The sequence below is a fragment of the Engraulis encrasicolus genome, chromosome 24 (genome assembly GCF_034702125.1).
Source record: "Engraulis encrasicolus isolate BLACKSEA-1 chromosome 24, IST_EnEncr_1.0, whole genome shotgun sequence".
Classification (NCBI taxonomy): domain Eukaryota; kingdom Metazoa; phylum Chordata; class Actinopteri; order Clupeiformes; family Engraulidae; genus Engraulis; species Engraulis encrasicolus.
This window is the reverse complement of record NC_085880.1, coordinates 1,122,771-1,137,607: the sequence shown is the minus strand read 5'-3', so window position 1 is coordinate 1,137,607 and position 14,837 is coordinate 1,122,771. Positions and strand designations below refer to the sequence as shown.

The window sequence follows — 14,837 nt, the reverse complement described above, 5'->3', positions numbered from 1 at the left end:
GTTTCACTTTCACTGTAGTTATTGATCTGTGTGTATTCTAATGCATTGTTAACGCTTTGCCGTCTGCCGTCTGCCATAGGTGTTTGATGAGTCCTGCACAGACCCCCAGCTCCTGTCTCTGCGGCCACACCTGCCCACATTCTATGGCACCTGGGCCTCATCGGACACTCCCAATGGTAATGGCCCAACCATCTACTTACTACTCATAGCCAAAGGTGTCAAAATAAAAGTAGGACTAGTAGTAAATTCATAGTGTAAGTACAACATAAGCACATGATATTATACAGCTGTCACATGACATTACATAGCTGAAACCAGTTATTCCACTGTACCTAATGCGATTAGATATATGTAATGTAAAAACCTAAATAAGAAATCTGCCACAAAGTTGATTTAAACCATAGAATGAGCTGGTTTTAAGATGGCTACACTGGTCTACTGGTTGCCCAGTGAAGTCATCTGTATTGGAAGTGTTGTTCTACTTTTACTTTCAACATTTATTTCTATACTGAATTATGGCTCAAATTTCACAAAACTATAGCTTAGGCTACATTATTCTTTTGGAGACAATGTCTAATGAAATGTACTTTCATTAAGAGAACATTGAGAGAATACTGGTGAAAATGTCGAGTGGTACCAAGATACAATATTTAAACCAAATATTTCAAAGGAAGGAAAAAGCAGAGGAACTCTGAGATTGAGAAAAATATAAAAAAGCCTTTGATTTAACACAGCAATTCTGTTTACAAACACATGGGCCTACGCGTTGCGGCTATATTGGCCTTCATCAGGGCATGCTTTAGTTCAAAACAAACACCAGCATCCCATATACAGATATCAATATGACATGGAGGAATGACAATCACCAATAATGCAACATTAGGGTAACATGGTGAATTCACCCTCTTATCCAAGTGCTGGAGATGTATTAAGATCCTTGAAATCCTTGAAAATCCCTGAAATCAAAATTATGATTGGGCTGGCATTTAATGTGGAGCTTTGCTTGCGTATGTACAATGACTTTTCTAGTGTATTGCGTATGTATAATGTCTCTTGTTTACTGCATTCCTTTGTGACGTGAGTCCTCCTACTAGATTTCAGGGAAGTATGCGTGCCCTCTTAGGTCTCGACTTACCTGTTTGTCCAGGTAAGGTAAATGAGTGATTTAAATACTTCTAATGGGTAAATCTAAGGAAATGGTCTAAAGAAAATACCTGCTTGACAGGTTTATCATGTTCCACAAGCAGCAGCTGATCGAACAAGCACTTAAGAACACAAAAGCAGATCATCAGATGATGGAAACATAGCGATGACATCACCTGCGTAGCAGGTGCTGAGCAAACTCACAGTTGATCATTACCTCACTTATGCAAACAGACAGGTTCAGATAGTGCTTTGTTGGTGGGCTGGAGCCTGTTGAGATTTCAGTTGCCTATCAAAGGTGTCAATGTTCCAATGTCTGTTAGTGAGATCTGTATGTCATGTACAAAGATAAGCTATTTATTATTATGTATATATTGTTATACATCTTGGTTGCTAACTACATTGGCTATCTTGTTGGTGGGGAATGCAACTACCCCATTGTCAAGCAACTGTGGTGGAAAACTACAGTACAATGTGGGAAGTTTAACAAATGACATCGTAGTCATGGAAATATACCGGATGAAGCTAATTAATTGTGTAACTTTGTATGTCATGGTAAAACTGGTAGTGCCCAAGTCTTCATCTCTCTGTCATGTAAAAGCAATGTTGTCGTGACATAGTTTAACTTTTTCAGCAAGCACTGAGTCTCATCGTCCGCAGTCCCATCTGCCTGAAAAGGCTGCATGATTTGCAGACACACTGGTGCCTCATTGCTGTTCAGTTTTGATACTAAAACCACAAAGGCAAGCTTCATTTGTTGAATACATTAACGGCCTATGATGGTTTTAAGTCTTAACCCTATCCAGACTTGGGGGGGGCTAAAAGTGCCCACCCCAACTTTGATGTCGTATAATTATTTACGCCATGACTATGAAACTTGGTGACTTTTCCTAAAATTTAGGTGGCTACAATTTAGTACCAAAAGAATAGGGTTTATCATTTTTGCCTTTGCCATGGTTTTTTGACGGGTATGTCTGACCAAAAATCACTGATGTAAGTCTCATCAGTGTACCTTCCTTGTTGCATATAATCGTATAGTTATTCCATTACATTAGCATAACTTAACCTAATCTAATATCTAATATCGCCTTTATCAATTATCATTAATTTATACTAATTTGATAATAAAATAACATTCGCCATATCTATGGCGTCATTTTGTGACATATTTCTTCATATTTTTTTGTTATTTACATTAACATCAGAAAACCTTTTGAACATTTCAGTGGTCTGAAGCATATAATCACTGAAATTGCATTACCTACATTTGATGGAAAATACAAAATGGTGACATTTTGGGCAATAATATCATGGGGTCATAATTACGTCATCACACCAAATAATGATACCACACGACGTTATTCAAAGATTTTTGTTTGTAGATCATCTCCTCAAAATTTGGTGGTCATACGCTATTCTGTTCATAAGTTATGGGGGGGTCAAAGGAGCCCCCGACCCCCAGGACCAGGAATGCCAAAAAGAAGCCCAGTCTGGATAGGGTTAAGATGCTTGGCATTCCATGCTGAAAGCAGTTCTAGGAAAGGCGCAAATAAGTGTGAGTGCGTGACCTCGCCTGTCCAAGTATCTTGGGTTACTTGCGTTCAAAAGATACACCAACATCCCACCATAACAATGTGACATGGAAGAATGACAATCCTCACCAATATTTAGGTCTTTACTCTTAAGAAACGTACATTCTGAAAGCAGTTCTAGGATGAGATTGTCTTTAATTGCCGCGTTGAAGCCCGTTTGAGGTTTAATCAGGTCATACTTGTGTGGCTGGCAACACCAGTTTTCCCCACAGCACTCCAGTTACTGCAGTGGCAAAGAACATGTTAAACATGGCACCAGTTTCACCAGTGATTTTTTTCACTGACCTTTTTTAAGTAGAAATTCGATCGCCATGTGCATTTAAACAGACTATACAGTAAAGTGTGTGTTCTCTTCTCTTTTTCTTGTGGTTTTGTACTGCTCCAAAAACAATACCTGGTGTATATTGTCATACTGTGTCTAGTTAATAGTTGAGTGAAGCAATCGATAAATGGGGGATGTTTTAGCATGTTAACTGTTGTTGTAACTGTCTGTGATAGGCAAGCCTTAGATTCCTCTCACACAGGTTCACTGATACAGTAAGTCAATGTCCTGCAATTTTCTATTAATGTGTACACTGTATTGATTCTTCTTTCAAAATGTGTGTTTTCACGATGTGTCATGCTTGTGTGAGGTTACAAATAGGCAGACAAATAGATCTCCTAGCAGAGACATTGCTGTACAATACAATACTGTGTGTGGTGTGTGTCATGAAAGTAAAGAAAATATAACCTAGAAGAAGGGAAATGAATAGTTTCATCATGGATCAAGGACCATTTACACCACTAGGCAAACCCCACGCCCCAAGAACACCCACATGGTGTAGCCTACATCAAAAACACCCACTGTATGTGATTCAGTCTCTGATCACTACTACGTACTCTAGTCAGTCAGTTATTAAAGCTGGGGATTTTGCCTCGTGATATGTAAGAATTGTTTATGTCCCTCTAAAAGGAGAGAGTGCAAATTTGACTGTTTAAAAAGGCCTTCCCAAGGGTACAAAACAAAAACGGACAGAGAGACAACAGAGTCCTTGATCTGCACTTAATTTCCCCCTGGGGATCAATAAAATGACTCTACTTTACTCTACTTTACTTGATTAGAGGAAGAAAAGAATTGCATCTGTGCTGCTCCATTGCTTTCTCTGCAGTTAAGGTGCGCAGAGGATTCTGTGGCTGTCAGGGTCATGATTGATTGCCTTTCGCTACTGTATGTTCTTTGGCTGCCTCTCATTTCTATCATTCAGCTTTTTGTCATTCCATGCATGTGCACCTGCCTGCCTGTGAATCTCTCTGTTTCTCTGTCTCTGTCTCTCTCTCTCTGTCTCTCTCTCTCTGTATCTCTCTCTCTGTATCTCTCTCTCTCTCTCTCTCTCTCTCTCTCTCTCTCTCTGCTGGCTGCTGCTGTACAAAACGAATTCATCATTTGTTGTTTCCAAAGAAGCGGCTTGCTTGGAAAGAACAGATGATAGTCATATCACAATGCACATCATTTGTTGCACTACTTCCCTAGGACTGTTGACAATAGCAGTTTGGCACAGACACAGAACACTTATGTGATGCCAATTTGTGGAATTGTCGGTCTCTTAAACTACGGTAGCTCCTAAAATAACTAGGTCCTAAATTAATCACAACACATCAGTTAGCCTCACCGTTTGGTCACACCAAAAGCCGAACACACCATCTAAACATTTTGGTGGAGGCAAAAGAAGAAACCTAACAGTGTCTCTCCTCTCATCTTTCCCCCCGTCGATGTTACGTCAGTCAATCTTATAGTATGTCCTCTCCTCTCCTCTTTAACTTCCCACCCCCTCACCCCATCATCTCAGATGTCTACCTGAAACTGGAGGACGTGACGTGCAGGTGTTCTCGGCCGTGCATCATGGACGTCAAGGTGGGCCGCCGCAGCTACGACCCCTTAGCCACGGCCACCAAACGTGAGCAACAGATCAGGAAGTACCCGCTCATGGAGGAGATCGGCTTCCTGCTGCTCGGCATGAGGGTGAGTCTGGGTGTGTCTGCACGTGTGTGTGTGTGTGTGTGTGTATATGTGTGTGCGTGTGGGTGAGTGTGTGCAAGCATGTGTATGAGTGTACATACATACATATGTGCGTGTCAGCGTGTGTGTGTGCGCAAGCATGCATGCATGCATGCCTGTGTGCATGTCCATGTCTGCGTGCATGCGTTTATACAATGTGGGTAGGTGAACTGTTGACATACTGTTCAGTATGTGTATGTGTATGTCTGCATGTGAAGGAGATAGAATGACAATGTTTGTCACAGGCATGTGTGCTTGATGAGTGGCATGTACTATGTAAAACCAGTATGCAAAACCTGTGTGTGTGTGTGTGTGTGTGTGTGTGTGTGTGTGTGTGTGTGTGTGTGTGTGTGTGTGTGTGTGTGTGTGTGTGTGTGTGTGTGTGTGTGTGTGTGATTGTGTGTGTGTGTGACACAGACAGACAGACAGACAGACAGACACACACACACACACACACACACACACACACACACACACACACACACACACACACACACACACACACACACACACACACACACACACACACACACACACACACACACAGACAATGTGTGTGACAACCAAACATCTGTGCTTTATTCCATGGGTAAAACGTAAGGGTATGCAAGACCATTAAGGTGGAGGTCATGTGTGTGTACAAGCGTTTATGTGAGCAGGTGAGGGAGAGAGAATAATAGACAATGTGTGTCACAGGCTTGTGTTCCTGATTGCATGAGTAATGTGTGTGTGTGGATTTGTGTGTGGGTGTGTGTGCGCGGCGCGCGCATGTGAGGAACAGAGAATGACATTGGGTCACAGACACGTGTGAATGATTGCACAAGTGGTTTATATTAATGGTAAGGTGTGTGTGTGTGTTTGTGTGTTTACCTTGGTTTCTGCTAATTTCTGCATATTTTCAGTCTTCTTCTGGGTCCTTCCCATCAGCCAAATTGTTAGACCAGGCATGCACGACTTCCATGATAACGAGAGCCACATTTTTAATCACTACCATTGGAGGGCCAAATGACCACGGATCTGACTGCACCTCACAGACTTGTTTAACCCATTTTAGCCTATGCCCTTTTTGGGAAAAGATGCCATCTCCCTACTAAAACCTAAGTGTCTCGGCCTCCGAAGCACATAAAAACATGAAATAAGTTGCATTTAAAAGCTAGAACCTTGAGTTTTGCACTTGAATGTGTTCATTCAGCTCTAAGATACCCACATTTTTAATAAAACAGCTAAAATCTAAAAAACTTGAATGCGGCGTCTCTCCAGGACACAATGAGGTAAAAGGCGGAAGGAGTGTTCTCTGTTGGCCAGCAACAGCATAATTGCAGATTGATTCAGCAGTGGTTTCACCAGGTCTTTATTAATTTTTAAAATGTTTTATCTACGGGCCGCACTGAGTGAGGAGCCGGGCAGCATGTGGTCCTCCAGTTGCCCATCCCTGTGTTAGGCCGTCAGCTTGTTTGCCTATCTGTCTCTACCTCCCTCTGCCAGATCGAAGCCACTGTCACCGACCGTTGGGGTTGGTTTGGCCTATTCGCACTGTGTAACTTTTATGGCCAGCCTGCCACTCCCTGACACCACATGACGACGGTGGAAGCATAATGGCACTTTTATGATCCAGTCCGTTTGCACAAGAGGAAGCACCCTGTAGATCAAACATCCATACATGCGCTGCTGCGTCCTGCAATACTGCTCAGCAACAAAAAGTAGAGTAAAGAGTAGAGTTATGACTCTGTCCCTTAGCGACGGCTGCCTTTGGTTTTTTCCTGTGAAGTCTTGACCTGTGAGACCTTGTGGCTCAGGAGGCATTTCAGGCTGAGGTTCAGGTTCCTCCAAATATTTGTAGGCTATAGCAGTGTTTCTCAACCTTTTTTTAGGCGAGGCACCCTTTCAATTCATGAAAAATGTCAAGGCACTCCAAACCAACAAGCTGTAACATGGCATCGTACCCGATACCGCAAAAGGTTAGAAAAGTAACACATTTATAGACGTCACACGACCTACGTTCGAAGTTGCATCTGACTGGGGCGACATATATTTACTGTGTTATGCATAAATGGCAGATGAAAGATTCCACTGACTAGCATTAACTTATCAATTTAGACGAATATGTATCATATTACATAATTTATTTATCAGCCATGTTTATCAGCGGCACCCCTGAGGGGGCCCCGCGGCACCCCAGGGTGCCCCAGCACCCCTGTTGAGAAACACTGGGCTATAGCATTCCAGATGTAGTGTAGGAGCTGCTAGATAAAAACACTGACAACATAGGGAAGTAAGGCTGCACGATTATGGAAAAAAATCATAATCACGATTATTTTGGTCAAAATCGTAATCACGATTATTTTGGTAAAAATCGTAATCACGATTATTAATCACGATTATTGATTTTTTGCAGATTTTTTTTGGAAATTATAACGAGATGAAGTATAACCAAGAATGAATTATATATGGGATGAGCAAAATAAAATGAATTGTAATAATTATGTAAAGGCAATAGCATGAAACACCAGCCTGTCAGTATGTTTTGGCTTCAAGGACGTTCTCAAAGGTTGGTCACTATTGCCACGATTAAATCACGATAGAAATCACAACTTCGATTTCACGATTTTATCAGGATTTTTGATTATTTTCGATTAATTGTGCAGCCCTAGAGGGAAGTAATTGGCAGTTATTCAGGATACATTGTGGCCTAGTTCGTGGGTAGTTTCTCTTTTTAGTCTGCCTATGGGTGGAAAGCGGAGTTTACTCTTTTCTACTCCTCCGAACTAATTTGATGTGGTTACAGGGCCATGAAGTTTGACAAAGTATTCTAGACACTTGGAAAAAATACTTGGAGTTGGTGTTGGTGTTGGTGTTGATTTCTTCCGGTTTGTCTTTGTTTGTCTTTGTATTTGATACCCAGTGATTTCCTCAAGAAGACCTCATGGCATGCTGCCATATTATTGACCATACAGCTGTGAGAAACAAGCTGATGTATTGCTGTTCCTTGCCCTTGGTGCCACGCCAAAACCTTTGGTATTTTTGTACCACAATACTGGCAGTCTGTGTGAGGATCTTTCTTTTGTTTGATGCCTTTTTCTGATTAGCATAATACACAAGGAACGTGTTCATCATTGAAGTTATTTAAACTAACTCCTACCTCTGACATCTATTTAATTTTGTAGGTGTACTAAGTGTAGCATTGCATTTTACAATCAGACCTGGATCCTTTGCATAACAGTCAATGCCCCAACCGCTTGAGTCACTGCAGTGGACAGTAGCGTTACGTTTGGTACTATAACTACAACTGACAAAAAACTTCAATATGGATAATGTTCCCTGTTAATTTAATCCAAATGTATGTGGTATTCACTTAACCCAGGCCTTGGAGAAAGGACAATTTTGTTTGCCCAATGAAAATCCAAACGCAGTAAAACACTTAACCATTACTTTACTAGCTACTATTATTATGTAGTCCCTTAACAGATACCATCCTGCCACTGGGACATTGTAATAATCATAAAAAAAACGTAACTACCACAGTACTACATCACTATGACAGTGCACAGGGCCTTTAGTAGTACATTACGACTTGGTCGTTGGCCAAGGAGGTGTTTGGCTAAAAAAGGTTGAGAACCACTGGTCTAGAGTGTATTTGGTCCCAGTCATTCTGGTAACAGCTAATTTATAGCAGGGGTAGTGTCATCTTAAGAGTTTTTTTAAACAGTCTATCAAACATCCTTACAGGTAGAGTCTGATTGACAAGTAGGTGTGTACAGGCCCACCACCTATTATACTTCCTTTAACACCCATCTCTTTTCAAAGCCCTTTTAAAACACGTCTGACAGGCAGGGTCATTGACAAGCCTGGCAGGGCCTGGGACAAAGTCATTTGAAAGGTCCCCCCCCCTCTTCATACATACTATGTTATAAGGACCCAACATGCCCCTGTAGGCTTCCCCTGCGGACAGCCATCCAGGTACCCATTCCACTGGGGCCTACAGACAATGACCGGCGGCACGGCGGCAGTAAAGTGGCCATCCACTTGTCCTCGCACTTGCAGCTTGACAGCCTGACAAAGTGGCGGAGCATGGCAGAGTGCATGGAAGGAAGGAAGGGAGTCTGCTGATGGCATTTAGAGATGAGGTGTGAAAGGGAGACAGGAGAGAGCCACCAGAGAGAGAGGAACGAGCTGGAATAACTGATCTGAAAGGGCGACAAAAAACACCCAACAGGCAGCCTATGGCACCCAGGCCAACAGTGGACCACTAACTGATGTCAACCCCCACTAACAGTCCACTTCCTCTGGGTGTTTTATTTCACCTACTAGCAGGCGACTGGCAACTGGTGGTGGTGTGGTGGATGCCTATCACCTTTTTTTCCCTACTGGAGCATCGACCTCTGTGTGTGAAGTCAAAGAGACTGTCGGACCTGCAAATTAACCTCGGGGGCTGCCTGCCTGCAGACCTCCAGAACAGAGACTGGGAGACGGGTTGAGGGAGATGCTGAGAGAGGACTGGGAGAGGGCATGGAGAGGGCTGAGAGAGGCTGGTATAGGCTGAGAGAGGGCTGGGAGATGTGGTGTTGGCAGGCTGCCAGATGCAGCTCCCACTCCCCTGCCAGGCGGTCACCAGAGGCTAAGCAGCCAGATACTGAGGTGTGTGTGTGTGTGTGTGTGTGTGTATGAGGGGGATACCCACACAGACGGGCCAGACAACACACACGGACGCACACAGGGACGCACGCACGCATGCACGCACGCACGCACCGCACACAACACAGGCACACAGGCATGCAGACAACACACACAGACAGACACAACCACCATTCCTATTCCTGCAGGTGTGCCCTCCCTGATATCAAATCACTCACCCGGCCTTTCATGGAAATGAAAGTGCACAGCCACCTTCCAAAACTGCACAGACACTGGCACCAGAGCAGACACAAACACAGACAGACACAGACACACGGACGCACACATGCACACACATGCACGCATGCATGCACACATGCACACACACGTCAGACCGCACAGACTTAAATTTATGCACTCACGCCTGCATGCATTCACACACACACAGGCACAGATACAAACATGCTGACCAGTCGTGTGTGTGTGTGTGTGCGTGTGTGCGTGTGTGCGTGCGTGCGCGTGCGTGCGTGTGTGTAGATGTAGAGAGTAATAAGAGAATTGTAGAATTAAGTTCTGTGCTGTTTTACTTTGACAGTTCTCCTGTTGACAGTTTTCAACGTCCTCTGTGTTCACTAAACCAGGTGTGTCGCTGCATGACCTTTGCATCTCCCTCATATAGTTTTGGTAACACATGTCATTGGTCTGTTATTGTAATCACACTTCTCTGTTGTACCGGTGCTGCAGTTTCTATGTTCTTTATTTTATGCTTGCATTGTCTTCCTCATTGCTATTCTCAGTTGTTTGTGTCGATGGCCACAAATATATTCCCCGATCTCCATCTTGTCCTGTCTTTTTTTCAAGTAGTCGATAATCACCTTCCCTCTGTCAAGCTCCCATGTTTCCCCATACGCTCTCTCTCTCTCTCTCTCTCTCTCTCTCTCTCTCTCTCTCTCTCTCTCTCTCTCTCTCTCTCTCTCTCTCAAAAACAAATATAAAATAATTGCGACCTATGTTCTCATCTAGTGTTCTCCAACAAAATAAACCTCGGGAAACCTGATTGTTGTACAGCATACAGTACTTAAATTGTTGCTTTCAAAGCACTGTGGCAACTGCAAGTGGCTGTACTGTACGAAGGCTGTGAAAGCTGTCTCAAAAGCCAGATTCGGACGGGATAAATATTACCTATGGACCCCTGGTAATTCGCAATTACCCCCGGACCTCTGTGATTTTTCGGGGCGCATTCGGACGGGATAAATAAACGTCTGTTATTTACTCAATTCACAGACATGACAAAGGGGTGCAGACGGTGCGCCTATGTGAAATTACCCCAGGACGTCTGTGTTTCGCCGAAATACAGTAGCTAATTCGCGGCGGAATTATTACCTCTCAAATCGCGGACATGGCACATTCGCACAGGACTAAAAACTCAGACATTCTCCGTAGTTATTCCGAATTACCGGTCCATAGGTAATAAAAGTCCCATCCGAATCGGGCTAAAGACATTACATCCAGATACTCATCAGGATTGTCCATCATGGCATAACTCAAGTCTTGCAAAGGAAATGATCTGTCTCTTCATGTTCAGTTGGTGTTGACATTGACAAGGGTGCTGTGTATTTGTGAGATATCCATTTGAAGAGTATTTGGGGTACTCTGAATGCACATAAACACAGTTTTTCATGACGAAATTGAATTGATACCCTGGCCCTTTCTGTTCTGTCTGTTGCAGGTGTACCAGCCCAGTCGAGATGCCTACACCTCTCACGATCAGTCCTTTGGACGCTCCCTGGTGAAGGACACACTCTCTAAAGGTATACATACCCTATTCCACATAGCCACTGCTTCCCCTGTATCACTATTGTAGTCGTAGTCCTACTCCTAGAAGAAGTAGTAGAGTTTGTTGGTGGGAGCAGGCCTATAATATAACAGACTTTTTTTTTTTTTTTTTTTTTACTGTTACATGAGTCTGTTAATGCGTCTTTGTCTTTCTCTGCAGGCCTGGCTCAGTTCTTCCTTGATGGCGAGCGGATCCGGAAGCAGACCGTCCGAGTGTGCATCCGCAAAGTCCGGAACATTCTGCAGTGGTTCGAGAGCCAAAATCGGCTTCACTTCTATGCCAGCTCGCTGCTGTTTGTTTACGACGCTGTGTCTGGGGCACATGTGGAGGAGACGGAACACAATAACAACAACAACAACCACAACCACCACCACCTCCACAGGCAGCAGCCTCAGGACTTGTCGCACTCAGACTCCCCAGCCAGGAGCTCCTCTGATCGGGAGGTGTGTACCGCGTGCCTCCCTGATAGCTTCCAGAATGGAGTTCAGGCACTCAGCTCTCCTGTTGATTTGGAGAGGAGCAACCGGAATGGAGAGAATGTGACGGAGGAGGGAGTGAAAGAGAGTCGAGGTTTCGTTGACGAGCGTGGTGAAGGACATGTGGATGTGAGGATGATTGACTTTGCCCATGTTTTCCCCAGCCAATCATCACCTGACGAGGGATATATGCACGGCCTTAGGAATCTGCTGACAGCTCTGGAGGGTATTCTGGAGGAGTAGCTTTCCTTCAATATGCTTCAAGACTAACTTGACTCTCTCTCTCTTGCTCTCTCTTTCTCTCTCTCTCTCTCTCTCTCTCTCTCTCTCTCTCTCTCTCTCTACCGTGGACTCATCTCATGATCTTTGCTGTGTCTTCAGGTACTCATCTCATTGATGAAAACAATGTTGTTGCACCTTCTGTCTCAGGTAACCACAGGGATGCCTTCACGGCCTCTTGTCTAAAAGGAATGGGGGGATTTAATTATGAATCCAAATGTGCTTTTTAAGCACATGCAACTGTGACAAAGTCAATTTAATTTGAGTAATTACCTTGCTAGGTGATTTATTTACCCTGTGGCCTTTTCTTACTGCCAAAATACGTTTTAAAATCTTTTTTTTTTTTCAATGATGCAAGTGTTGAGTTGAATTGCAGTTGTGATTAGAGTGAGTATTGAGAGTATTTTAATAACTTAAGCCTATATGTTTGCGAGCCAGTTCTATACAAGTTGGAGCAGGTTCGCACACTAAACAAGGGTTTGTGTGCCAGTTCTAACATAATAGTAATGGGATAAAATGTAATTGTCAGAATGTAAATTATAATGTTTTTAACTATATCCGGCATTAGACTATTGTCTACTGCTAAGACATAGGAATGACAGGTAGGCCTACTGAATTACCAGACAAGGGACCTGGAAACTGAGGGGGACCTCAGACAGACCTGCAGTGTCAGTTTGGTACTTGTTCCAATATTATGCAGACACTTGAAGCTGATTGTATTTGTTTATGTGGATGATACTAAGAAGAGAAGTGAGGGGACTCTGTGCCAAACCTTTGTGTCATTCTCGTTGTGTGAATCTACCCTCACTCCTGAAGCTTTCGGTTTGAGTCCATGCACAGAGCCGCCGCTAGGCATAAGCAGAGTAAACAAAGCGCTTAGGGCCTCTACCACTTTGCCCCCAAAATTGGGGCCTCCTAAATTGAGATAACACTAAAAATGCATTACTTTTATTATTATTTAATTGAAAGGGGGCCTCCTGACCAGTTATGCTTAGCAGCGGCCCTGTCCATGCACCTGTTAATTTACATGAACATCTAGAGCAGGGGTGTCAAACATAAGGCAGAGGGGCTGGATGTGGCCTGCCAGATGGTGTAATCCGGCCCCAGACTTATAAAAAGAAGCAAATCTCTAGCCCATTATAAAGTTGCTACAGGTGTCTGACCTGAGAACAAATTTGCATTTTTTGCTCGCCATTTACAGTCAATGGTCCTGATAATACCCGCTGTCATTCACTTCGAGATGATTGACTAGCAGAGTGATTCCAATTCCAAATTTACGCTGCATGCCATTTTTCAACGTTTCCCAATTATGTGACTGGACGGCCCACTTTGAATGATATTGGCCACTGAACTGAAATGACTTTGACACCCCTGATCTAGAGCTTAACAATACTCTTGCTGCTTACTGATCAGAAGAACCAAATAGGAGGTATTGCATGAGGAGGGAATCTCATAACGCCTTATTATGTTATTACACCATTTGCAATGTTGTGAAATAACATTCTGCACAAGTAAGAGGTTTGTTTTTTTTGTCAAGTTTTGTGGTCGTGTTTTTGTACAGTATTGAGTTAATTACAGTTTTACTCTCATCATATCTTGTCACCATGGTGCCAACAGTAATTGTTGTTTTGAAAGAAGCGAGGAAGAGACTCATTGCTTTTTTAGTGAGCAGGAATTTCCTTCAGGGCTGTAAACAAATTAAAGATGGAGTCATGTTGACTTTCTCAAGGAGAACATTATCAATTTTCTGCATATTGAGGTGGAAATAATGAGGTCTAGTCTCATTTTTGAGTGTTTAGTTAGAGACAAAGCCCTGTCAAAGCATTGCATCGTAATACACTTGTGCTAACTTGCTGAATTGGGCTCAGGACAGTTGTAAAGGCATTTGATAGATACTCATTGATTTCATCTCTAAGAATGTTATTGTGAATGGGAGCTATTCTAAACCGAGCTCAGTCTACAAGCTTGGTGCAGCAGTCAGACTAATATGTACATTTTCATGTCATATTTATTACATAACTGGAAATATGTCAGAATTACTGTAACATTTTTATATTTATTTACTGTATTTGCATCATTCATCTCAAGCATAATGGTTATAATACAAGTGTTTTATTTTATGTTTTTTCCTTTGGGTATATCTACGTACAAACCCCAACTCTGATGAAGTTGGGACGTTTGGTAAACAGTGAATAAAATCAAAATGCTATCATTTTCAAAACATTCAATCTATTCATTAGATGGAGAATAGTGAAAAGACAACATATTAAGTGTTAAAACCGAGAAAAAATATTGTTTTGGGGGACATAAGTACTCATTTCTAATTTGATAAATCCAACACGTCTCAAAAGAGTTGGGACGGGGACAATAAATGGCAGCAAATGTCGAGGAAGACTTAAAAACAAAACAAAAGACAACATTTAACAGTTAAATACATTAACCGATGAGATGATTTTATATAAAAAACAGTGTTAATTCCTATCTTGGACATGATTTCACCAGCTTAAATGGTGGGTGTATTCCTTGTCATGTTTTGCAATGTTTTCCTTTCTGTAGTGCTTACAGTGTGACAGGTCTTGACCAAAAACCCACCATTTTATCACCTGCTGGTCCTTATGATGGAGCCAAACTGTTAAAACATAGTAGAGAATGCAATTTGACCTTACTATGTGGCAGTAATCGAAGATCTCCCTTCAAAATATAATGCATGAGTGGCTTTTCATGCTGTTTAAAACCCATTTATACCATTCAGCACTGTATTTAACTCTACAGATGAGTGAGAACATCTTAACCAATGCACTACTGCACCCGCATGCCATCATGGAGGCTGCCTTTTGAAGCTAGCACTAACACAAGTTGGATGG

General features: G+C 42.7%; 1 protein-coding gene across 1 annotated transcript in view; it reads left to right on the top strand.

Annotated features, from left to right (window-relative positions):
• Positions 1 to 14,103, top strand: part of LOC134440950 (inositol polyphosphate multikinase-like) — a 17,754-nt gene extending 3,651 nt beyond the window's left edge. Inside the window, exons 3-6 of the mRNA XM_063191108.1 lie at positions 80 to 176; positions 4,562 to 4,734; positions 11,111 to 11,192; positions 11,378 to 14,103. Coding sequence (XP_063047178.1) covers positions 80 to 176; positions 4,562 to 4,734; positions 11,111 to 11,192; positions 11,378 to 11,937 — 912 coding nt within the window. The 3' untranslated portion in view covers positions 11,938 to 14,103. The remainder of the gene's footprint in view (positions 1 to 79; positions 177 to 4,561; positions 4,735 to 11,110; positions 11,193 to 11,377) is intronic.
• The last annotated feature ends 734 nt before the right edge of the window (positions 14,104 to 14,837 follow it).